We start from the raw sequence: 24727 nt of genomic DNA, 5'->3' as shown, positions 1-24727 counted from the left end.
TGTCAAAAATCTTTACTTACATGAGAGAACATACAATCACTACAAGCATCACTGATTTTAACAAAAAGCTGATATAATATTTTTGTATATTTTACAGAAAAAAAATATATTTTTGAGAGAAAATTTATGATGTGCATTCTTGTAACCAAAAATTATTGTATTCAAATTTAAACAACAAATTTAAAAGATATGAATGATAATATTATACAAAAATAATATCATTAATATCTTTCAATCTGTATATAAAAATATTACCTGCTACATTAATGCTAAATTAATTGAAAAAGAAAATGCTATTTAAATACAAAAAGATAAAAAGAAATTAGGAATAAAGACAGAAGGAAATTGTGCAAGCACTTTAAGTAAAAAGTTTTAAAACTAGGAAAAAATTAATAAATGTTTTTTAATGAAACAGTGAAATACTTTCCTATGGAATTTGTTACCTGCATATTTATCAAATAAGCTCATGAAAAGACTCATTGATTAAAAAATTTATAATAAGTCAGAAAAAGTTTTTTTTTTTTTTTTTTTTTTTTTTTTTTAAATATTATAATCTTTAAACCAATGAATAAGTCAAACAAAGCTAACCTTTTCAATAATAAAAAATCTTCCATCTTTATTAAAATGGAAGATACAGGCATTTGATACATAATAAAGAAATCTCTTTCATAGGCCAAGAATTAATAAATTAGTAATTCTTTAATAATGTCCAGTGTATCCCAAACATTTGAGCAAATCCAAGGATCTATCAATAATTACATCATCTTTTAATCATTAAGTTATTTTATTTGTTCATTATTCTTTTGCATCTGCTATACCACCTGTAGTTATGGCAAATGTTGCTTCTTCTTCAGGCAAATCAGGACTAAAAGAAAAGTACTTCAGTTATTCATTGAAAATTAATCTTTAATGAAACCAAGCATGTCAAATATGGCCATTACAAAATTTCTTTATTCATTTTAAGTTTTATAGTATCCAAGTAATTATTTAGATGTTATTTGCTTCAAAAGTTTCACTAAAGCTTAAACCTAAATGATTATGACTCAGTTTCATAAATAGATGCTCGATGTTTTAGTGACCATATGCAAGTACAAAATACAGATATGTAAAGTAAAAAGGAGCAATCAATCCAAAAATAATCAATATGAAAATTCACCTATATAATATTTCCTGAATCTTCATAATAAAATATACATTGTATTTAGAGAGTGCTAATGCTGCTACAACTAAAACACAAATGAACTTCACCAAATTAGAAGAATTATTAGAAATAAATATTAAGTTAACAGCCAAAGAATCAAAAAGATATAATGAATCCGGCCTGAAGACTTTCTCATGGGTCACCCTCAGGCAAGGATTCAAACCAGGGATTTTTTTCTGTGATGAGTCTGACTTTTGTCCAACTAATTGACCCCTCGTGACCCGAAAATTCCAGAAAATTGAGGTTTTGGAGATAAAATTAGTATCACAAAATTAAAGATAATTAAACAATAACAAGTAAAATCATTTCCAAATTTTTTCATCCAAGTAAGAACACAGCAAATCAAACAACAAAAGACCATGAAAATAGAACCAAATTCATTTAAATAAGAAAGCAAAACACTTACCAATTGAAAGTACAATTCCAAAAGACAGTGTAATGCAAAAAAACATGTCAGTGCAATTGCACTTGATTAAATTAAACTAAATTTAATTTTTTCGCGTTTAAAGCTATATATGTCTACCACATTTCGTCGTAATGCATCGTCATCAGAATTGAAGCGCCATCTATTGTGTTAAAATTCAAAGTGATTAAACTGGAGGAAGTAAGAAATTAGATAAACGTTCTCTTATTAAAACTTCTATATTGCAAAAGTTTTGAGAAAGTAACAAATCTAAATTTTATTGGGTTTTTTTAATGAAATTTTACTGTTGGGAACAAGTAAGGATAGTTTAAAGAGCAAGTCGTAATTTTAGTATTTTTGGCGAAAGCTAGCATCATTTCATCCAATTCCTTTTTCCCAATACTATTTAATTTGTAAATCGAATTAGAATTATATCCAGAAAATTGAGGTTTTAGAGATAAAATTAGTATCACAAAATTAAAGATAATTATACAATAACAAGTAAAATCATTTCCAAATTTTTTAATCCAAGTAAGAACACAGCAAATCAAACAACAAAAGACCATGAAAATACAACCAAATTCATTTAAATAAGAAAGCAAAACACTTACCAATTGAAAGTACAATTCCAAAAGACAGCATGATGCAAAAAAACATGTTAGTGCAATTGCACTTCATTAAATTAAACTAAATTTAATTTTTTCGCGTTTAAAGCTATATATGCCTACCACGTTTCGTCGTAATGCATCGTCATCAGAATTGAAGCGCCATCTATTGTGTTAAAATTCAAAGTGATTAAACTGGAGGAAGTCAGAAATTAGATAAACTTTCTCTTATTAAAACTTCTATATTGCAAAAGTTTTTGGGAAATTCATTAGTAGTTAAGTTTTTAATTAGATTGTTCGTTGCTAAAATATAAGAAATTTTATTATTACAATTTTTTTTTATCCTGTTAAATTGTGAGAATACCAAATTTTTGAAAATTTTAGATTTTAAATTAGAATGGTAATTACTAAATCTAATTATTTTAAAGTTAAACTCATCCCTTCTATCATAAATAACTATTAAAGTTTTTCCATTAGAAATGTCTATATTTAAATCTAAATAGTTTGCTTTAAGTTGATTTTCATTTGTTTGAGTTAAAACTAACTCTTTTGGGTAACAATTAATAACAACATAAGGATTATCCAAATTTAACAAAATTAAGTCATCAATATATCTCCAGCCTTTTATTAAGTTGTGTTTAATTATTTCTTTCTCATAATAATGTAGGAAAATATTGGCTAAATATTGGAAAATATTGGCTATAAAGCACTTGAAAAAGCTGTTCCCATTGGAATACCCTTTACTTGTTTATAAAAATTAATTCCGTTAAAAACGAAGTTTTCTTTAATATTAAATTTACATAACTCTAGCCAATTACTTTTTGTAATAATATCTCTATTTAAATATTGTTAATTTAATATTTAATAACTTGCAATTGCACAATTATCTCTCATTTTGTGATACTAATTTTATCTCCAAAACCTCAATTTCCTAGGATTTTCGGGTCACGATGGGTCAATTTGTTGGACAAAAGTCAGATCCCTCACAGAAAAAAATCCCTGGTTTGAATCCTTGCCTGTGGGTGACCCTTAAGAAAGTCTTTAGGCCGGATTCATTATATCTTTCTTTTCGATTCTTTGGCTATAAACTTAATATTTATTTCTAATAATTCTTCTAATTTGGTAAAAAGAAGCAATATATTCTTTCTCAACAAAAACATTTGATACATTAAGCCTCCTATATTATTAACAAGATTTTTTTTCTAAAATAATTAGTGAATAATTTAATATTTATTACTTTGGCTTTATTACTATAAATGACACCACTTTTCAAAACATAAGGATTATTTTATGAAAAGTGGTGTCATAAGTACTAATCAATTTTTCGTAATTATTTCATTACCATTTTAGAGATAAAAAGAAAATCGGAATAACCAGTAGATTGATGTTTACCTATTTCCACTTATTTATAATATCCTAATTCTAATAAGCCATTTCATTTCTATTTTATTAGTAAAGAGATCTTAATTAACTTTATATGCTCAAAGCATATGTTCTACTTCGATAAGTTCAAATTCTGATTGCTTTAATGTTGCTTTGTAAATTACACAAGAGCAGTGTAAAAAAAATAAAAAAATAGACTAAAAAAATTTAATTCAAAAGTGATTTACAAAATTTAAATTACTCATGAAATAAATTTACCTATCATAAATCTTAGCTATTCTCATTTCCCCTTTGCCTTTTCGAAGAGAAATTCGAGTTGTGGATGCATGAGCCAGTATATGCCCACCAATTGGTTTCTTAGGATCAGCTTGAAAACTATAAAAAAATAACAATTAGAGTATATATTTTTTGTACTTAATGAAACAGAAAAATAAATCATTTAAAACATATGTAGTAGAACAATCAATGAACTCTTTTTAGGCATATATTTTAAAAATATACTGATATTTATGAATACATTTTAAATAACTAAATAGTAATTCATGAATTGACTGACTAAACAAAATTAGCATCTTAAATAAATACAATAAAATCCTATCCCACACATTATTATGTGCTTAAACCCTCCAAGTGGTCCAGATGGGCAGAAGCATTTTATTTTGTCTTCTTAGGTCACTTTCAAGAATGGTGCAACTGGTTTTTCATGCTTTGAATTTAGCTGTTGAAAATCATAAATAAGTCTTTTTACAACTTTGCTGTCTCTCTCCTTTAATGGTTCGTATAACAGTGACAAACTAGTTTGTTACAAGTTCTACAATAAATAGACTTACAGGTGATAGAAAATAACTCATTTGCACAAACAAATAAGGTTATATATATATATATATACACACACATTAAAAATACATTATATACAATTGAAAACTAAGCCTTTCTCTTCATAAACTAAACTAATGATATCAAACATTATAACAATCTTAAAATAAACTGACAACCATCAAAGGAATAACACTGAAATTTACCATAGAGAAACTAATATATTTTTTAAACACGATTTTACTGTAAAATATTTTTAAATAATTATAATGAGCCACTATACAATTAATGTAATGGTCCATAGTGATCATAAATTTAAGATCTTAATATATGTACAGGATTTAAATGCTTCATTTCAGTCATACAAATTCATGAATATTACTAATTTTTTTTCATTTGTGCAGTATTAAAGAAAAGTTTATTTATCATTTAATTGCAATTTCCAAATCTTTATTAAAAAACATGCCATCTAACTATGAAAAAGTAGAATTGTATTAATTTTATTTATTTTTTTTAATTGACTGAGGTTTCGATGCATTCTTTTAATATCAACCGTGCCGTAGAATGACGTAGAATTAATATCAACTGTAGAATGAATAAAAATTAGTATGAATAATCAGTGCAGAACTTTTTATCACCAATTATTAAAATCAGTTTTAAAAGTTGCTTACTTGATACAAATATACATACATATTTTCATTCCCAGTAGCATTAATTTTGATTTGCATTTTATTTTATCTTGATTTCACTGAGAAATATGATAATCACAAATCTAAAATTCCCAAATTTAGAACATTAATTCATATATCTTAACTCTTGCCATCCATATTAATAGAATGCATTTTTCTATTTAATCAGATTTTTACAATTACACTAAAGCTGTATAGTGACAAATTATGCAGAAGCTTTGAAAAAGCATTTTCTTATAAAAAAAATTATTCGAAATAATTAGAAAGATATCAAGCCAAAATGTTAAATGTTGAAATCAAAATTGTAAGAAAGCAATATAATTCCCGTAAAAGTTTTTGCTTCATTTATTTCATGACAAAATTCAGATGGCTTAGGAGCTTAAATGTAAAGTAAACAGAAGAAAGAGCTAGGCCTGGAATAAAATTAATATCACTTTACATCTCATAAATATATATTCTATCAATTCTGAATTTTCAGGAAATTTGGAAGAGTTCCTGTATAATCTCGAACTCAAAATTCAAAAATTTCACATTATTAATTGTAAGGTGTCAAGAGATATTTCAAATATCATATGTATTCATATCAACTTTGTATTTCAAATTCATGCATATGCTTTTATTAAACTTGTCAATATAAGTATATCCACCTCTTAAAATCACAAAAGAAAAAAAAAAAATGTCAACAGTTTTCATTGACAAATTACAGAAAATTCATCAATGCAAAATAGACTTTTAGGAGAAAAAAAATTATATGCATGCGGCACAGATATTAAAAATTATCGTATGTTTGAAAAACATCATTCATTTGCTTTTTTTTCTTTTTTGTAAATTGGACAGATCTATGCAAAAGAAAAGGAGGATAAGTAAAAAAAGAATGAACTTCTATGATTAAACAGTCATAAATGGGATTTTGCATTTAAAAACAATGGCGACAAATTTTTTTCATCTAAAAAATGTCAAACTATTTTAAAATTCCCTATAATTTTCAAGTTATTTTTAAGGAAAATTTAAAAATTCTCTGTATTTTCCTTATTTTATATAGAATCATCAAATTCCCTGTATTATTTTGATTTTCCCGGTGCAATGGCAATCTAGTTTTTATTATTATATAGGTGAAGAAAAAATTATCAAGTGAAAAATAAATTAGCAATATTTGGTCTTATCATTAAAAAAATATTGGAATAAAGAAAAATGCATACTAATCAATTAATCCAAGGAAGAGTGAATTAAAATTAATTTGAAAAACTAAAATCATTAATGAAAAATATTTTATCTGCATTTCCCCTCCCCCTTCTTAGAGATGTAGTAGATTCTCAAAACACAAAAGATCAGATGGTTAGCTAGGAAATATAATTTGCTTACGTGAAAGAAATGCTGAAAGGAGGGAAGATGCAGTCAGTCAGTGAAAAAAATCAGGTCTCTCCACTGGAGTAATGGACCACCCATGGATGGAAATTAAAGGGAAGAAAAAACACTCTTTTCTTTTTCAAACACAATCTCGCAATGACTTGACCATACAAAGTACTTTATAAAAAATATCTGGGATACATTTACCTCATAGATGCTCCTGGATCTGCAGTCATCTGATTTGTTACAAATACTGCTACATTATATTCTAAAATAGTTAGAGATGAAAATTAGAATATTTTATATATAAGACAAAAGCCTTTGTTTTAATTATATGAATAGTTACCTTCAGATGTCTTTTGCAATTTTGATAGCATCTGAGCAAGTTTTTGTTGTCGATCTGCTAATTCTCCTCTGCCACAAAAATCAACACGAAACAAAGCCATTATTGAATCAATAACCTATAAAATAATACTGATTATTCAAAACTTATTACTAGATATACAATATGTACTTAAGCACTAGATAAACAATACATAAAACCAAAAATAATTGAAATAATTAAGAGAAATATTCAACCACTATAATAAGATATTATTTTAAAATCAAATATATTTTCATAAAGTTTAATACTATACAAGATATTGAAGGAAAGAAGAATCCTGTAAGTTGTAATTTCAAAAGTTTCGCAACAAAAAATTAATATACTTACCCATATCATATTGCTAATGAACTTATAAAACATTAAATAAAAATGTTTAAAAATATTATTTACATTTCCTTTTAAAAAATATATTACAAGTCTTCATTAATAACTTCAGATAATAAAATTTTTCTTCATTAATTGATTTGTCATTCATGCGGATACAATGACTCTGAAGAAAGCCATATTATTTACAATATGATATATTCAACAGATTTATACTACTGAATATAATAAGCATTTAATTTGAATTACAATATATAAACAGATTTAAAAAAATAAAACAATTATGTAGACAATGAAAAACAAAGACCCTTAAAAATGAATTGTTATGATTTTATTTATTGATAAATCAAAATTTTTCTCAAATTAAGGAGAGAGAAAAATGAACAATATAAAATAAAATTAAAATTCTCACAAAAAAAAAAAGAAAAATGTAAAATTTTTTTAGGAATTTTATTAATTATACCAATCAAATTTACAAGGAAAAAAATTACTTTTCAGATTTTTTTTTTATAAACATTACTACTATTATCATTGATATTATTAATTTTGAAACACATTTTAAAAAATTACAAATGTCAAGATATTTACTTTTTTAACAGTTTTTTGAAACAATTATAAACAATAACATAATATATTGTGATTATTATGTTAATTTTTTAATATTTGATAAATCTGAAATTAAAGGTAGTTTTTATGTAATAAAAAGCTTAAATAATTTTCCAAAAAAATATTGTTTTTTTTTTCTCCTTATTTATTAATTAATATGGATAAAGAACATGAAATTGAAAATCTACGACACAAAATATTTTTAAGTGAGATAAATTTTCTGGTGTAATGTTGAAAAAAAAATGATTAAACTAAAAAGTACCAAATTGTATTGTAAGAAATGAATCATTAATTTCAAAAAAATAAAAATGTATAGTATAAGAACTATATGGATTAAACTTCAAGATAGAAGCCAAATTTATCTTCCAAACATATTAATAAGCATACCAAAAGTTTATATACACCTCCTTCATCATGAAACTTTAGTGCAACTAAATCTAAAATTTCCATTTGATGTTCACCTGCAAAAAACATCCTGAAATAATAATTACTTATAACAAGTAACACAAAAATAATGAACAAAAAATAACATTTAATACAAATAATATAATAAAACATATATGAATTCTTAAAATGTAAATGTTTCTATCACTCAATGAAAAAGTATAAAAATAAAGGGTTAAAAGCAGATAACCTAAAAAAAAAAATGTTTTAAGCAAACAAATTTATCAAATGTTCCAATTTCATTATTTGTTAAATTATCCAATATTTTTTATAATACAGGGGATTATATATATATATTGTTTCACTATACCATTTTCAGGTCCTACTTATTGATCCAATCTTGCAAATATCTGGATAAAGGCAAGAGTATAAAACTAAATAAAAGAGGCAAAAGAGGTGGACCTTCTTTATTTAAAATGCACTATTGAGTGTAATTTGCTGAAATACAGCAATTTTTAAAAGACTTGCAAATGCTTCTGTATCTACGATAATATTCTTACATATAACAAAAGCAAGCAAGCTAAACAGCTTAATATGAAAAAAGACATAACACTCATATAGTTGACAAAAATTTTAATGCTGCAAAAAATAAAAACTGAAAAGTTATACAAGTTGAAATATTAATTTGTAACATGAAGAAAATGTTTAAACAAATAAGATTAAGATCCTTCATTATTGCACTTTTGCAAAATTTTACACATGTAGTAGAATTTCAAATTAAATGAGCCAGCTGTAAAGATTCATTAAAAATTTAAGAATAAATAAGATCATATTCAAAAAGATTATCAATTCTTAAGAGCTGTATAAAGCAACATGCAGAATCAACATAAATTGAAAGTAGGGATTGCAATACCGGACCAAAATTTCAATACTGGTATTCGGTATTTTTTAAATCTTAATACCGTGATACCGGTTTTAATACCGGTATTAGAAATTTTGGAAAAAGAAAGAAAACACAGGTGTTTCTTTTTTTTATTTTTGTTAGAGAATGTAAATATCATAAAAAATAATTTGTAACTTATAAATTATAACAGTATATTATCACAAAAAAGTAAAGAAACATCTTATTTATTTAAATCACAAAAAAAGTGTAAATATCACTATTCAGTTTGTGGTACTATTACAAATTTTTGAAATGTGATCTAAAAAAACATAATGCATCAATTGTACTGTCATTAAACCTGAAAAGTAATTTTGTGTAAAAATGACCAGCTGTCGAAAACGCTCTTTCGGCATCTACGCTAGTTGGTGGTACTGTTAGCAATGCACAATATACTTTTTCCAAGTATTTACCTCTAAATCCCTCATCTTCAAATAAATCGATTTCTCGTCGGATGGTTTTGGATATAGCTGATTTCTATATAGTATTTTGGTTCGTTGAAATTTTTTTATTTATCGCTAATTCTAATTTTTGTTCAAGAGATAATTCCTTTTCACTATCGACAGTAGTGACAACATAATCTTCGATCATTGAACCAAATTCTGAATGTGGGTAGGTTTATGGGAAAAAATTTTTAAGAAACTTTACTCTAACTTAATCAGATTTGAATTGGTTATTTTCTTTTCTTTTCATTTTTTATTTTTAAAATCATTAGAATTTTGTAAATACCATAAGACATTTTCTATTTCGGTATGCCTTTCTTCTGTGCAATTTTTTTAATGTAATATATAATTCTTCAGAGAGTGATGTGTGCTGTTCTTTCAGTGACTGCAACATGAAATTTATTGTTGCATTAGCTGTTAATAAATTAGAATCTCTCCGACATAATGCCTCAATAGTCAGTTTTATTGGAAGTAGAGCTGATATAGTTCTGGATATTAAGTCGAATTCACTATCTGAAAAATTAATTTACCAGTTTAAGTCGATAATTGCTTTTTGGATTGGATTTCTCAGTTTCAAAAATCGTTCCATCATTAGGAGTAAACTGTTCCAACGTGTTTTAGAATCTAATATTAACAAATATTCTGTTTTATTTTCAGTTAGTATATATCTTAGTAAAATATCCTTTTTATTGGGGAACGTTTAAATATCTTAACAATTTTTCGAACTTTATAAATTATAGGAAGCAATTCTTGATATTTTAATATTTCCTCCTCATTAGCAATATCTTCTTCAACAATTACATTGTCATTATCTTCATTGTCAATATCACTCTCACTCTTACTCTCTTCAAAGTTGGAATCCGAAGTTTCTATATCCACAGTATTTGGATACTTCTGTTCTTTATTTTTTTGGTATAATACATCAATTACTCCTAATTGAATTCCATGTGCATAGCACAACTGCTGATTTGCACCAATCAACTTTCCAACTTTTTTCATAATTCTTGCTCCATCAGTCGTTATGGATACAATATTTTCTTTCAGGGATAATCCATGTTTCGCTCATTTAGATTTAAGCAATTAATTAAGCCATTAATTAGCTAATTAATTTCGCCCGTTTGGGATACATAAAAACAAAAACGTATACTATTTTGCTATGTTCGCGATACCTGGACATATAGCGGATACAATTTTAAAAATTTCTAGTAAATACCGAAAAACCGGTATTTAAACTTGTGAATACCGGTATTACAAAATTGTACAAATGGCTTAAAATACCGGTATTCGGTATCCCGGTATTGCAATCCCTAATTGAAAGTTATGCTTGCTCTTTAAATTACAAAATTATTTAACAAAAATGGCTATTATTTTGAAAGGTTAAAACAAATATCAGTTTGGTTTTATGGCACAATGGCCAGACATGGTTTAGTCATTTGTTCATTATGAATTTCATAACTTCAGAGTAATCTGTGGAATAAAAAAAAAAAATGAACAATGTCGTTTAAAGTTAGAAGAAAAAAACTTTCACTTGAAATTTTGATATTTATGATTTGAACCACATGTGCAGAGTAAAGAAAAAAAAAAAAGAAAGAAAAAAAAAGGCTTACTGGTAAATGCTCGAACATAAAGAACATTAGTTAATACTGCTTCATGATCCAAATTAAAACGGTCAGCAATGCTTTTTAAACGATCAGGGCGGCTTTACTATGTTAAGAAAACATCAACGTTCTGTAGCATTAATAAAGAGAAAGACAAAAAACTGCAGATAAAAACATATTATCTGTGTATAACATTAAATAAAAATCCTCATGAATACACAAACCAGAAGAAAAACATATTAAATAATTGTTCATCAGTTTCTCATTTTAAATATATATATTAATCATGTATCTTTTTAATGCAACTATTTAATAGCATTTAACTATATACATTATAAAAAATAATAATTTTTTCTAAAAATAATTTATCAACAATCATTGCAAACATTATCATAAACCATGTCATTAAAGTATAAGAAATTTACACTAATCACGTAAAGACAATAAAAAATGCTGAATTTAGAAAAAAGTTCAATTCAATACTCATGTTTCTTGTTTCTCTCATTTTTCAGTTGCTTCAATTACCAATTTCAACAATTATTAAATGAAAGATTTGCCATAGTTTTAAAAAGTAAAGATTTGATCATAAATTTTTTAGAATAATACTACATCAATCAATGTAAGATAAATTGGTGTCGTCATAGATTTGGAACTTGATAATATATAGTTAAATAGTATTTTACTAAAATGTTAATAGGGGTTTTTTTTTTTTTTTCCTCTATAGATATCAGAGAAAAACAACCATTAAATAAAAAAAAATTAACTTTATAAATAAATGCAGGCAAAATCTTCTTTATTATATCATAAATTTTGCTATAAACAAAAGAGTAGAATTTGGATGTTAAAACAAAACTGTTAGAAAATTTCAATAAAAAATTCAAGCTTCAAATATCTAAATAAAATGAATATCAATAAAACATTTAAAAATCAAAAGAAAACAAGGCTTACTTTTATTTTGATATTACTGAAAAACTGAAATAAAACAAAAAGAATGTAAAAAAAAAAGTACTGCAATGTTCCTTATTTGTAATATGAGGCTTAACAGATTCGTCATTAATTTTGGCATTACAGTTTATACATCTGTTTTAAAATATATTAAAATTAAGCAATGATGTTAATGGAAAAAATTATTATTTTTGATATTCTGATTGATATTAAAAATAACAAGCCAATTATTGAAGCAGTAAATATATAAGAGCAAATAGATGATATCAAGATGGAGCATACCATAATAAAGTGTAATGGTAAATTAAAAATTTATAACTATATTTCAAAGGTAAAAATCTGCAAGTTAAATACCAAGAGAATCTCTCAATTCAAAATTTAATTAAAAAGATTAATATGTCTTTTTGCCAATATATTCATGTTTCACAAAGATTTATTAAGATTATTAATAAATCTTTGTGATTAGATTTATTAAAAACAGAATCCTTATAATATTTTCATTTAATTTTATACAAAAGTACAAAATTGTTTCAAAATGTGGGGATAATTTCTTTAAGTATTTTGTTTTGTTATTTCTAAATTATTCTAATCTCAAAAGATATTAATGTATGTTATAAAAAAAATAAAAATTTTAAATATAAAAAAAAAATTAATGAAATTTTAAATTTAGGTAAGAACATGTATTGAAAGATACAATGTATTTTCTGTATCAATGAACATGGCCTTTCCTCCTGAATATCCATTAGCTCCTGGCAATTGGCATGTAACTAGATTAATAAAAAAAAAAGAAGTATTTAATAAATGGATTAGTTAACAAGTTGTTCGCCATAATCAATAAGATCTATAATATTGCTCAAAAAATAGTTACCACAAAGTGTGTGAGCAAGTTGTGTTTTCCCTGTTCTAAATTCTCCAAAAGCCTCAGTAATAGCCATGCTTTCAATTCCACCACCTAAAAGTTTGCTACAGTGAGTTTAAAAAAAAACTTTTAGTAATTCCATTTATAAAAAAAAAGTTAATTATCTTTGAATATAATAATGTAGTTATAAATTAGGAAAAAAAATATAAATTTTTTTAAAATAACAATAAAATAAACAAATATAACTTGAAATTCAATGTGTCAAACTTGAATTACCATAAAATATACGAAATATATGAAATATTAAATGTATGAATTCATTTATTTTCTATTGCTTAAAAGTTTGATGTATTACCACAAATGAAAATTTTGTGATTAGAGAAAAATTAATAAAGGAATGTTTAGAGAAATATACTTTTTTCTCTTCCATTTAACATTCTCTATGTTTATAAGCTTTTGTATAAATAGGGGAGGGAGAATAATAAAAATTATTACTTATTATTAGCCAAAACAATTATTAACTTTATTCTCAATCTAAATTCAGAAAATATTTCTAAATGTACACAATGTATAATTATAGTCCTAATCCAAAATTCCTAAACTGCTTCATATATATTTTAAAAAAATGGACATCTTATTCTCAAATAATAAACAAAAACCTTTATATAAGCAAATAATTAAAAATGATTAATAGAAATGAAAACCAAAAATAGACTTCTGCCAATGTAAATATAAACCAAAAATTGATATAAATTTATTATATATATAATCTGCAATCTTAAAATTATTTTCTAACTTAAATTTGAATTTCTGAATAACTTTTGAATTTTTTTAGCTTCCTTTCCGTCATTTCTTGCTTCATTCGATTTTGGTTAAATCCTCTTTTAAAATTTTATAGCCTCTGAAAGCATTTATGCACACTTTTATTTCCGATTTCTGCCATGTTGCGATTAGCATATAGTTGAATTTTTGGTCATAGATTTAACAAAAAAAACTTTTAAAAACTAGTACAAATTGAATATTCTGCTTAATCATGGGGGGTAAAAAACTTATAGTTTCAAGAGAATTCCTTTCTTGCTCATTTAACAAAACTTTTATGATGCGATTAAAACATACTTTAAATTAAATTAAAATTATGATATATGCTAAGAATGAGATTCATAATAATCACTTTTAGATAATATTTTTTAAAGTATTATAAGACACAAAACAAAACAAAATTATTACTTATTTTATATAATAAAAATGTGTTTTAAATCAATATCAGAAACTCACAAGAATGGAATTTTAAAAAAAAATAACATCAAGAATTACAAATTCTAAAACAAATAAAAAAAGAAGACATGCACTCAGTTAAGATCTGAAATACTGACAACACTCAGTTGTCATTTAAACACATGTATAAACATACATTTTGAAAAATTGCGGAACATCAATTTCTAATAATAAAAATTGGTTTAAAACTTTTATTTTTAAATTTTAAAAAAACCCAAATATTGAAATATTAAACATTTATATGAAATTTTAATGAATGGCAAGCTATGGCAAATGTACCTTGTTAACCATATAGTATTGTGCTACAGAATACTTCAAAAAAATTTTTTTTCAAGTGTTTCTCTATTGATATATGAGGTATTTCTACAGGTTGTCATGGCAAAACTAGTGGTTTAGTTGAAATCATTATTTAAAATAATTATTCATGATACCACAAAATATAATCTTACTTAAGTTCTTCACTACCAGTACTAATTTTAAAAACCAATTTTCGTTTCTGAGAAGCTTCAAGGGCAGTCAAAAATATATTGCTCTGAGAAAAGATAAAAAGACCAGGTTAGAATGTGAAATCTAAAAATAAAATAATTGTCTGCAAATTATTACAGAGATTTCTACTTCATATAAATCAAGATGAAGGGTGCATAAAATTATAATGAATAACAGATTGGAAAAATTAGTATATATTATATATGTCATCTCATTATAGTAACATAAAGAAAAAGAAAATTTAATTTTTATAATTCATCAATCAAACAAAAAAAGCAATTACTTGAAAGACAGTTAAAAACGAACTTTTACATACACTTAACTTTGATGCTGCCTCTTTAATTTTATCTACTTTAGCTTCAGAAAGACCTTTTATAGAACCTAACTTCTTTTTAGTTGTCATTTGAAGACCCTTGTATTGAAGAAATAACAACTGATTATGTTATTTTATATATTGGAAATTTGACACATACTATTATATTTTATTATAAAACACTGAATAAGAAATAAAATTAATACTCACTTTAATAGTACATATCCCTGTAGTTTTCAATTTCTTAATATCTGCAACATTCTATTAAAAAAATTAAAAAATTGTGCAGTATTTTATACAAATAATTTTTAATTAAATAAAAAATTATAAAAAATTCAACAATTTAATGGATTTATGCTTTTTTTTTTGCACAAAAATTGCTAAACAAAATATAACATTTTGTGTAAAATTATAAAGAAGTTAAGCTAAAATGCATATGATGTAATTGTAATTATTGCAACATACTTACAATGCCATGTTCTTGCAGTAGATCTATATCTTGAAAAAAGGATTCCTGAAATTTTTAAGAGTTTCTAATTAGAATAATAATAAATCTTAATTTGCAGTAAAAGTTCTAATCATATAAATATTATGGAAGCAATTTTAATCTTAAATGGATGCTTATATGATTAAACAGAATAAATTATATTCATTCAAACAGATATGATATTTGAAATAATTCATGGCAAATAAAACAAAAGAATAAAATCTAAAATTAAATAAAGGATAAAAAAAGAAAAAATCCTCAATGAAATGTAATTTAAGAAATATTTTAATAATAAGCAGTCAAGAAATCTTTCATTTAATCCTTTATAATAAAAAATGTTTATTACCTCTTCTTCATACAATTCATCCTCTTCTAAAGCTTGTTCCTGATATGCCATGTTATGCTTCTGATATAAATGCAATGATATATATATGTTTCAATATAGGATTATAACATTTATACCTCAAGATATAATTTTCATTTAATAAAAAAATTATTATGTGCAGCAGTATTGTTTTATAATATGATTGATTTAACACACTCAAAAAAGATTGTTCTCCTCCTACCCCTTTTTTCCTTCTAGCATTAAATAAAAACAAATTAATTTGAAGAAAATTTTATAAAAATGTAATATATTTAAAAAATAGAAATAATAATAATAAATGGAAAGGTAATGATCATGAAATAAATATTGCTAAAAAGGAAAGAAAACATCACTTTTTTTTTGTATTGAAATGCTATCGATTTACTATTAAATATGCCCTGTATACCCTAAAAAACCTAATCAGATTTAAAAAACAATCCTTAATTAAAATTAAAGAACTAAAACATAAAAGTAATTAATATTACAGAAATGTAATTAATATTAAAATGTAATTAATATCACAGAAAACGATCAGATTTACCTCTTTGAGCTGAAAAAACAACTTTACCACACTACTATTTAACTGAGGAATTCAACACTATTCTGATTTCCAAACAGTAAGGAAAAGATGGAAATGTGATTATAGCATCAAAAATAAATTTCTATACTAACTATACAGTAATTATACAATATTAGAGTGATATGTAAATTAATGGAAATGTCAATGATAAATGCTACAGGACATACAGCAGAAAGCCAACTTTGAATTTATTATTGTGAATGAAACTTTGAATTTATATTAAAAACTATGGTATGAAATATCAAAATTCTTTTTAAGATATGAATATTGACATCACTTATCTGAAAAGGACAAATAGAAGTGGGTAGAATTTAATCTTATATAGTAAGAATATTGAATCCTGTAATTCAACTATAAACTGTATTTTAAAAAACATTTACAAACCACAGACAAGGAAGACCTATAAGCTGATTAGTTGATCATACTATATATATATATATATATAATTAATTGCAAGGCAGTGCAGAAATTGCTATATCAACCTACCTTAGATTTCATCTTGCAACAGCTGTTGAAAGGCTAGTACCAAGAACTAATGTGTACAAAAGGCATTGGAAATCAATTAATTTAATTAGTTATTTATTATGAATGAGGTTGCATATTTGTTCTGAAAATTTTACCAAAACACATTTATGCTTTATGTCAATCATTCAAGAAACCATGCCAATCACTTATTATTAGTTTCATCTCAGTCATTTTGAAAAGAAATAAAAATATAACATATAATCATTAAGGTACTAAAATCACAAGCTAAAGCAACTATTTGGCAAATTTAATTGTACAATAAAAAAAATAAAATTTTGAAAAATTCAAAAAGAAAATTGAATTAGTAATTTTCAGAGTTATGTGTAATAAAGTCATGAACATAGTTTCATCTTGTTATAAACATTCTATGACAGATTTTTAATGTATAAGTAAAAAAAAAAAAATGGAGGCAATGATCAAAATTATTTAGAAGTAATTTATTACTCAGTCAGCTTTCTCAAATTTACAGATAAATATCATCTGTCAATAATTTAAATGAATATAAAAGAATAACTTTTACATGAATATTAAAAAAATTGACTATAAAAAGAGTAACAAATCCATTACAGATTTTAAGTTTCCACTATGTTGAATGACTTTGTTAATACAATTATCATTGCATTTACATATGTAATGTTATGATAAATACTTTCTGCAATTCTTAGAATTACATTTGCAAAGTATTAGGTCCTCTTTAGGAACATACACATCATATTCACAAGGAGTAACCATTATTTTATAATCAAATGTCAATTCTTCTCCAGGCTGAATCTTTTTCTTTGCAAACAATGCTATTCTAGGTAACTTGGGATCTTGTTGATTAATCCATACAGAGTATGTAGCCAAATTTGGATTACAGGAATGATTTATAAAATGTGAAGCATTTCCAAAAAGCATGGCATCAATAGTATAATAACAATCTCCCTCAAAGCCCATATCAAACAAATAAGTTCTACCAAGATGAAAATACACTTCTCCTCTTTGTTCAGCTTGCTCAGATGTAATAATTTCGCCAAGATATTCCAATACAAATTGACCTTTCTGTATGAATTCTAAGGTTTTTAGACCCCAACCACATCCATTTTTAGTTCTAAAAATTGCTACTTTGACTTTTGGACCATGTTGAACAACTCTATTTATACAATTTTTATCACACTTACATAGTTTGTTACATTCATAAATTGGATGACCTGTAGGAAGTTGAAGGCACTGTTTCTTATTATAAGCAAAATTGCCATCTAAATTATAAGAGCAACATTCCATTTGATTTTCATAGCAATCAACACAAGAGCAAAATACAACAGGATTCTCAGTCAGGTCAACACAAGTACTAATATAATTATTGATGAATTGGAAATTGCCAGGAGGTCCAGTGAGATCAACATTATTTTCAACCTTCACATGCACTGAAGAATTAGAGTTTATTTCAATTTCCCATTCTTTCAGTCTTGATAGAACAGCTTTTCTTTTTTCAGAAAATTTCATCACATATAATAATTCATCTTTGATTTCACACAATTTGTTCACAGAATTAGTAAAATCTTTCAAAATTTTTCTTTTAAGATCAGCAAAAGTTAAACCTAAACTATCAATGTATTCTTCATCAAATCCATAAATCAATGCATAAAGTTTGGTAATAGTTAAAATATCATATGGTTCACGAATCATTAAATCCTTAATGAAATATAAAATAATTTCTTCAGATAATACTGCAGGTGGACTATTTAAATAAGAATAATAAGAAAGTAAGTCTTCAGAGTCAGTTAATCGGCTGGCAGGCTCCCAAGAATTATATTTATTACTATGCCCTCGCCATTTAACAAAATAAAACTTTTGATTTTGTATAACCTCATCATCTAAAATAAGATCAACTTTAAACATGTCTTTGGAATAACCAACAAATTTTATACCCAACTTATCACATGTTTTTTTCAAGTCTTCCAGAGTTTGCAAACATTTTACATTAACATTTCTAATAAATTTTTGAAGATTTGAAATATTCGGTTTATTATCAAGAACATTAAAAATATCTTCTTTCAACGACATGACTGATCAATTCCATCCAACTTTAGGACAATCTCAAATATTTATTCTGAGATAATAATTTAATAGAAATAATTAGAATAAAAAAATACAAGTCCGCTAATTATTTGGATTACTGTTTTTTGGATAGAAAATCTATCTGGTAAGAAATACAAAAATATAATGAAATAGATATGAAACGGAATGTCTTGAATGAACACTAAACAAAACAGTATCACAAAAAATTGATTGTAATCATGGGAAGAATAGGATAAAAAACGCTGCTTAGCTGTCGAAGGGTTAATAGTTATTATTAACGAGCTGCCGAAACTCCTATTATAAAAAATTAAATTAGTAATAATAATTACTAATATTTAGTTGTAAGGAATTAAATGTGGCGGCAAAAAAATAAATAAAGAATTATAGATTGGTTGATTGAAATTCTGTACTATGTTATTTTTAGCAGCAAAGGCTAATCTTCTAGTATTAACTTGAATATAACAATGACATAATTACAAAGACTAAAATGTCAGAAAATGACAAAAAATCCAAACTATCTATTTACATCACTTCTGATAATTAGCGGATTATTATTGTCTTTTTTTTTACCAAATAATCTTAAAATTCATTCACAAGATCATTTCATGAAATTCATTTAGATTCCAGGACATTATGGCATCGCCAAAGAAAAGCTAGCATGTAACCTAGAGCGGACAGCACCAAAAACCTGCATTTCTAAATGAATATTATCTAGTGACCTTATCCATTATTTCAAATATGAAATAACATGCAAAACGAAAAAAAAATATATGGAAGTAGTTCAGGTTTTATGTATATCAATATCAAAATTTACATTGTTTAATTCCCTACTTTAAAAAAATGAAAGTCATCCTGCTCCGTTTTTGAGCCCGAAACCCACCCAACGCAAACTTTTTAAATATCAGCCAGCCCTTTTTCTGTTTTGCAGTACATGCAAAGGAGAAGAAAATTTGAAAATATATTTTAGTGCATAAAATGCGAAAAAGATAGAAATATTTTAAGAAAAGAATTTAAATGTATTCCACTTTCATTTAGTTGGATTTTTTACTTCTTATGAAGAACCATAAAAATAATAAAAGAAACCAATTAATATGGAAATTTTTCAGTAGCATTCAATGCTAAATTATTTTTTTAATGTTTAACACATTCTGCTCATCTTTCAAATAAAAAAGAAAAGGAAATGATTTTTCCCTTTTTTTCTTATAAAAACTCAAGTAAATATTGCTTTGGACAATTTGCGTTAAAGTAATTCTGAGTTCATTCTTCAAAAAGCTAATAAATGAATAAAAATTCAATCTTTGTTATCTCTAAACAATCAAAAACATTTATTTCTATTTAAATTTTCTCGTGTCAAAAATGAATATTTAAACTTCTTTACTATTTCGACATCAAATTCTACATAATATCGTAGAATTCGTGGCCCAAACTTAAGAAGTATTTAAATCACACTGAATCTAAGAATATTCTGCATATTTTGTGCCGTATGAGGTTGGAAACACAATAGACGACGAAGCTGAAATTCACCCACTATATCACGCCCTTTCAAATATTTCAACAATATTCTTGAAAAAATAATTTTTAATTTTCAAATGACTGATAATAAAATGAAAGAAAAGCATCTTATCTATTTTTTTTTCTATAAAAACTTAAAAACATCATTAATATAGTGTATTAAGAGGGATTTACATTTTTTAAATAAAAGTTACGCATAATTTTTTGCGCGATGAAAGATAAACTATGTATGTGCAAACTAAATAAAGTACATGTAAATAAAAATACACGGAACTCTAATAAAGATTAAATTAGAAATGGGAAAATTCGTCAATCGGAACAAGCTTATTCCATTTTGTTTCTCTTATCAAATTTCCTATGCATCAATAAATATTTATATATCAAAGAAGACACAATGAGTATATATAAGATTTTGTTAAAGATATAAACATCTTATAAGCAGTATGAAGGAAATAAAAAAGCAATATCTTACCAGTGATATAATTAAATGAAGCTTTATGCAACTGAACAATGATTATTCTTGCAAACGGTTTTACTTTTTGAATAAATAATAACCAAATCAATTGCTTAACTTTATTCATTTAATAGGAAACCAAAATAATTTTTTTCCCTTACGATTTTATTTTGAAAATTTTTCTATTATCGTTTGTCGAAATTAGCTTTCGCTAATATTAAAGTTAGAAAATAATAATAAAAAAAGTAAATTAATATCAAATATAAAGAAAGATATTTAATACAGAAAACGTGATCATCACAATTTTTAAACTTTTTCTTAAACAAAAATGCACATTTTATGTATACATAATGAGTTTTATACATTCCTGGATTAACATATAAAATGTTAAAAAATCGTTTGGAAAATTTTATAATAAGCAATAAATTTAAGTATTAAAAGGGAAATAAATCGTGCATTAGTTAATGTGGAGATTTTGTTACTTATACAAGAATGTATGAAAATATTATTGATATTTCGAAAGAATACTGAAATATGTCTAAACCAAAAACTAAAAAATTAATATCGTCGAATAATTGTGTTATTCTTTCACTAAATCTTGTCAAAAAGAAGCTATCCAAATTTAGTCTTGTATTGTATTTTGGTTGGCATATTTTGAAATTTGTTAAGTACATTAAAATTCCGATGGGAAAAAGAAATATATTAATTCAAATTTCAACTAGCTGAAAATGCAGGTCTAAAATATAAAGCACTATTATATATAGAGTTTTATGCGCCGAAAAGAACAATATATATATATATATATATATATATATATATATATATATATATATATATATATATATATTTCTTTCAATATATATTTCTACAGAAAAAGGAATCTGCACAACACAAATTTTATTATATACAGTAGCTCAAAAAATTGAGAGTACACCTTACTTTTACTTGATATATCCGACTTTCAATATAAATTACACATTACTGGGAAGTGCAAACATGTTTTTATTTTTACATACAACAAATGGTTTAATTTAGAATTGAAATAAAGAAAAATCAACGAAAAACTTCTAGAATGAAAAGTTTCAGAAGCATTTTAAATAAACAAACGCAGAATTTTGCATCAAAAAATTGAGAATACACCAATGAAATTTTTGTAATATCACGCATAGAAACAAAGTGTGATTATTAAGTTGCATGTTTTTTGGCTCTTACAATGGCCTCTAAACGTCGTGGTACCGATTCGACCAATTTTTAATGTATCTGAAAATATTTTACCCCATTCTTCATGCAACACTTGTTTTAAATTGGTTTTGTTTCTAATTTTGTGCTTTTGGACCACTGCTTCGAGTATAGGCTCACAGATGTTCAATGGTATTGATGTCGGGGTACTGTTGTTGTATGTGTAACTGCTGTTTACAATAAGAAAGACACCATATTTTGACGTTACGTACATTCTGTTTGGGATCGTTATCCTGCTGGAAAATGGAATTTCCATTTAAACCCAAATTTTTAGCACTTTCCTTTAGATTGCTGCGAAGTATATTCAAGTAAAGCATATCGTTTATTATGCCATCTATAAAAATTAAATTTCCTACCCTGGATGAAGCCATGCAACCTCAAATCATGACGGAGTCACTATCATGTTTAACTGTAGGACGTAAATTTTTTGGATCCAAAGCAGTATTGGGCTTTCTCCAAACAGTGCGATGGCTGTCACTGCCAAAAATGTTGAGTTTTCTTTCATTGCTAAATACAGCTTTCTTCCAAAGGTTATTGGTCTTCAATTGATGAGTTTTTGAAAACTTCAAATGCTTTTTCTGAATTTGCAAGCGGATGAACGGTTTCTCTCTAACAATGCGACTTTTATATCCAGCTAGTCTAATGGCATTTCGCACAGTTTCAGCACTTACAATTCTACCTATGATTTGAAAAGTTTCTGAAACAAGTTGGATGAACCATAAGGTCACAGCAATCTAAAGGAAAGTGTTAAAATTTGGGTTTAGATGGAAATTCCATTTTCCAGCAGGACAACGATCCCAAACAGAATGTACGTAACGTCAAAATATGGTGTGTTTTTCATTGTAAATAGTAGTTACAATACCACAACAGTACCCCGACATCAATACCATTGAATATCTGTGAACCTATACTCGAAGCAGTGGTCCAAAAACACAAAATTAGAAACAAAACCCATTAAAAACAAGTGTTGCATGAAGAATGGGGTAAAATATCTTCAGATACCATTAAAAATTTTTCGAATCGGTACCAAGACGTTTTGAGGCCATTATAAGAGCCAAAAGACATGCAACTTAATAATCACACTTTGTTTCTATGCGTGATATTACAAAAATTTCATTGGTATATTCTCAATTTTTTGAGGTAAAATTCTGCGTATGTTTATTTAAAATGCTTCTGAAACTTTTCAATTTAGAAGTTTTTCGTCCATTTTTCTTTATTTTTACTCTAAATGAAACCATTTTTTTTTTGTTTAAAAACAAAAACATGTTTGCACTTCCCGGTAATGTGTTATTTATATTGAAAGTCGGATTTATCAAGCAAAAGTAAGGTGTATTCTCAATTTTTTGAGCCACTGTATATAAATATGTAAATATTTTTTGGTAGTTGTCTGACCGAAGAGATGACACTTTTAAATTTTTGGAAACTTCGCTTTATTCCATTCCGGGAAGCATAATTTATGTACAAGACGCGATGAGATATATCAGTCTACATCGCGACACAAAAGCAAAAGAGATCGAAATTTTTCCATCAGTGATTTTATACTATGAGATTCTGGTAGGTTTTCTTTGACACGTGTCGATTAGGTAAGGGAATTTTAGATGTCTTTAAAAGAATATGCTAAGCATTAAGTATTTTTATCCATTCATTCGGAAAATGAGAACTTGCTGATTACAGCAGTTTTACAGAGATCGTGTAAGATTAATTAAATAAAAAGTGTGGAATTGGATCAGGAAATAAAAGACCATTTTAGAAAGAAGTTAATATGAATTAATTTTTTTTAAGTAGGAAATAAATTAAGATTAAAATTAAATTAAGAGATGAATATATATATATATTTCAATCAAAATTCAGTTTGTTTCAATTCTATGTTCAGTGTGGATTTTATTGTGGAAGTTAATTATTACATATTCAACAGAAGCTTAAAAGGATTATTAATGAATTATACTTTCGCTTCCTTTTATTTCAAGAAAATAATTTTTTTCCTCCGTAGATAAGATTTTTCAGGAATCCGCATAACTTGAAGTTCCAAGGAGTCAAATTCAGAGAATAAGAAGACCAGAAAATTTAATGGCCTGATTTTTCACAAATTGAACAGAAATAATTTCTTACTTGTCAGCTAGTATGAAATACTGTATTATCGTGTATGAAGACATTGTATGAAGCTCGGAGCAACGATCACTAGTGAGGGGGCAGAAAATAGAAGGTCTTAACACTTTCGCTGGCATGATTGATGCCTGTGATTCGGACCACTATCTAATAAGATGCTTACTTATTTACTCTTTTAATTGTAGTAGAAAATAAAATATCTAATTAGATAGTATATATATGAATCACCGGCGATTCACGTGCTGTGTAATGTTTTGAAACAAGGGGGATAAACTAAATGTAAACTTGTTCTACTCGCATCAAATTCCAAACTGACTGGAACTTTTGCTGTCACGCGAATGTGAGTAACATGGTAATCAATGTATTAAAGAATGGCATTAATCAAAGCAGAAAGTAT

General features: G+C 25.7%; 2 protein-coding genes across 2 annotated transcripts in view; both read right to left on the bottom strand.

Annotated features, from left to right (window-relative positions):
- Positions 1 to 661: 661 nt before the first annotated feature.
- LOC129971437 (meiotic recombination protein DMC1/LIM15 homolog) overlaps positions 662 to 24727 on the bottom strand; it is a 56180-nt gene continuing 32114 nt past the window's right edge. Inside the window, exons 2-14 of the mRNA XM_056085196.1 lie at positions 15836 to 15895; positions 15472 to 15516; positions 15213 to 15263; positions 15006 to 15101; positions 14653 to 14735; positions 12938 to 13032; positions 12764 to 12836; positions 11134 to 11225; positions 8147 to 8220; positions 6791 to 6905; positions 6652 to 6712; positions 3851 to 3967; positions 662 to 865 (exon numbers count right to left, since the gene is read on the bottom strand). Coding sequence (XP_055941171.1) covers positions 796 to 865; positions 3851 to 3967; positions 6652 to 6712; positions 6791 to 6905; positions 8147 to 8220; positions 11134 to 11225; positions 12764 to 12836; positions 12938 to 13032; positions 14653 to 14735; positions 15006 to 15101; positions 15213 to 15263; positions 15472 to 15516; positions 15836 to 15895 — 1032 coding nt within the window. The 3' untranslated portion in view covers positions 662 to 795. The remainder of the gene's footprint in view (positions 866 to 3850; positions 3968 to 6651; positions 6713 to 6790; positions 6906 to 8146; positions 8221 to 11133; positions 11226 to 12763; positions 12837 to 12937; positions 13033 to 14652; positions 14736 to 15005; positions 15102 to 15212; positions 15264 to 15471; positions 15517 to 15835; positions 15896 to 24727) is intronic.
- Positions 17543 to 19357, bottom strand: LOC129971436 (histone-lysine N-methyltransferase SUV39H2-like). Its single transcript, XM_056085195.1, has one exon. It carries the CDS (start codon positions 19002 to 19004, stop codon positions 17595 to 17597), a length of 1410 nt encoding a protein of 469 aa, XP_055941170.1. The 5' UTR covers positions 19005 to 19357; the 3' UTR covers positions 17543 to 17594.

Source organism: Argiope bruennichi, chromosome 6 (assembly GCF_947563725.1).
Source record: "Argiope bruennichi chromosome 6, qqArgBrue1.1, whole genome shotgun sequence".
Lineage (NCBI taxonomy): Eukaryota > Metazoa > Arthropoda > Arachnida > Araneae > Araneidae > Argiope > Argiope bruennichi.
This window is presented reverse-complemented; position numbering and strand designations above follow the sequence as displayed.

Bases quoted from the DNA above. Each gene is read 5' to 3' on its own strand.
- LOC129971436 (XM_056085195.1), bottom strand. From the start codon at position 19,004: ATGTCGTTGAAAGAAGATATTTTTAATGTTCTTGATAATAAACCGAAT.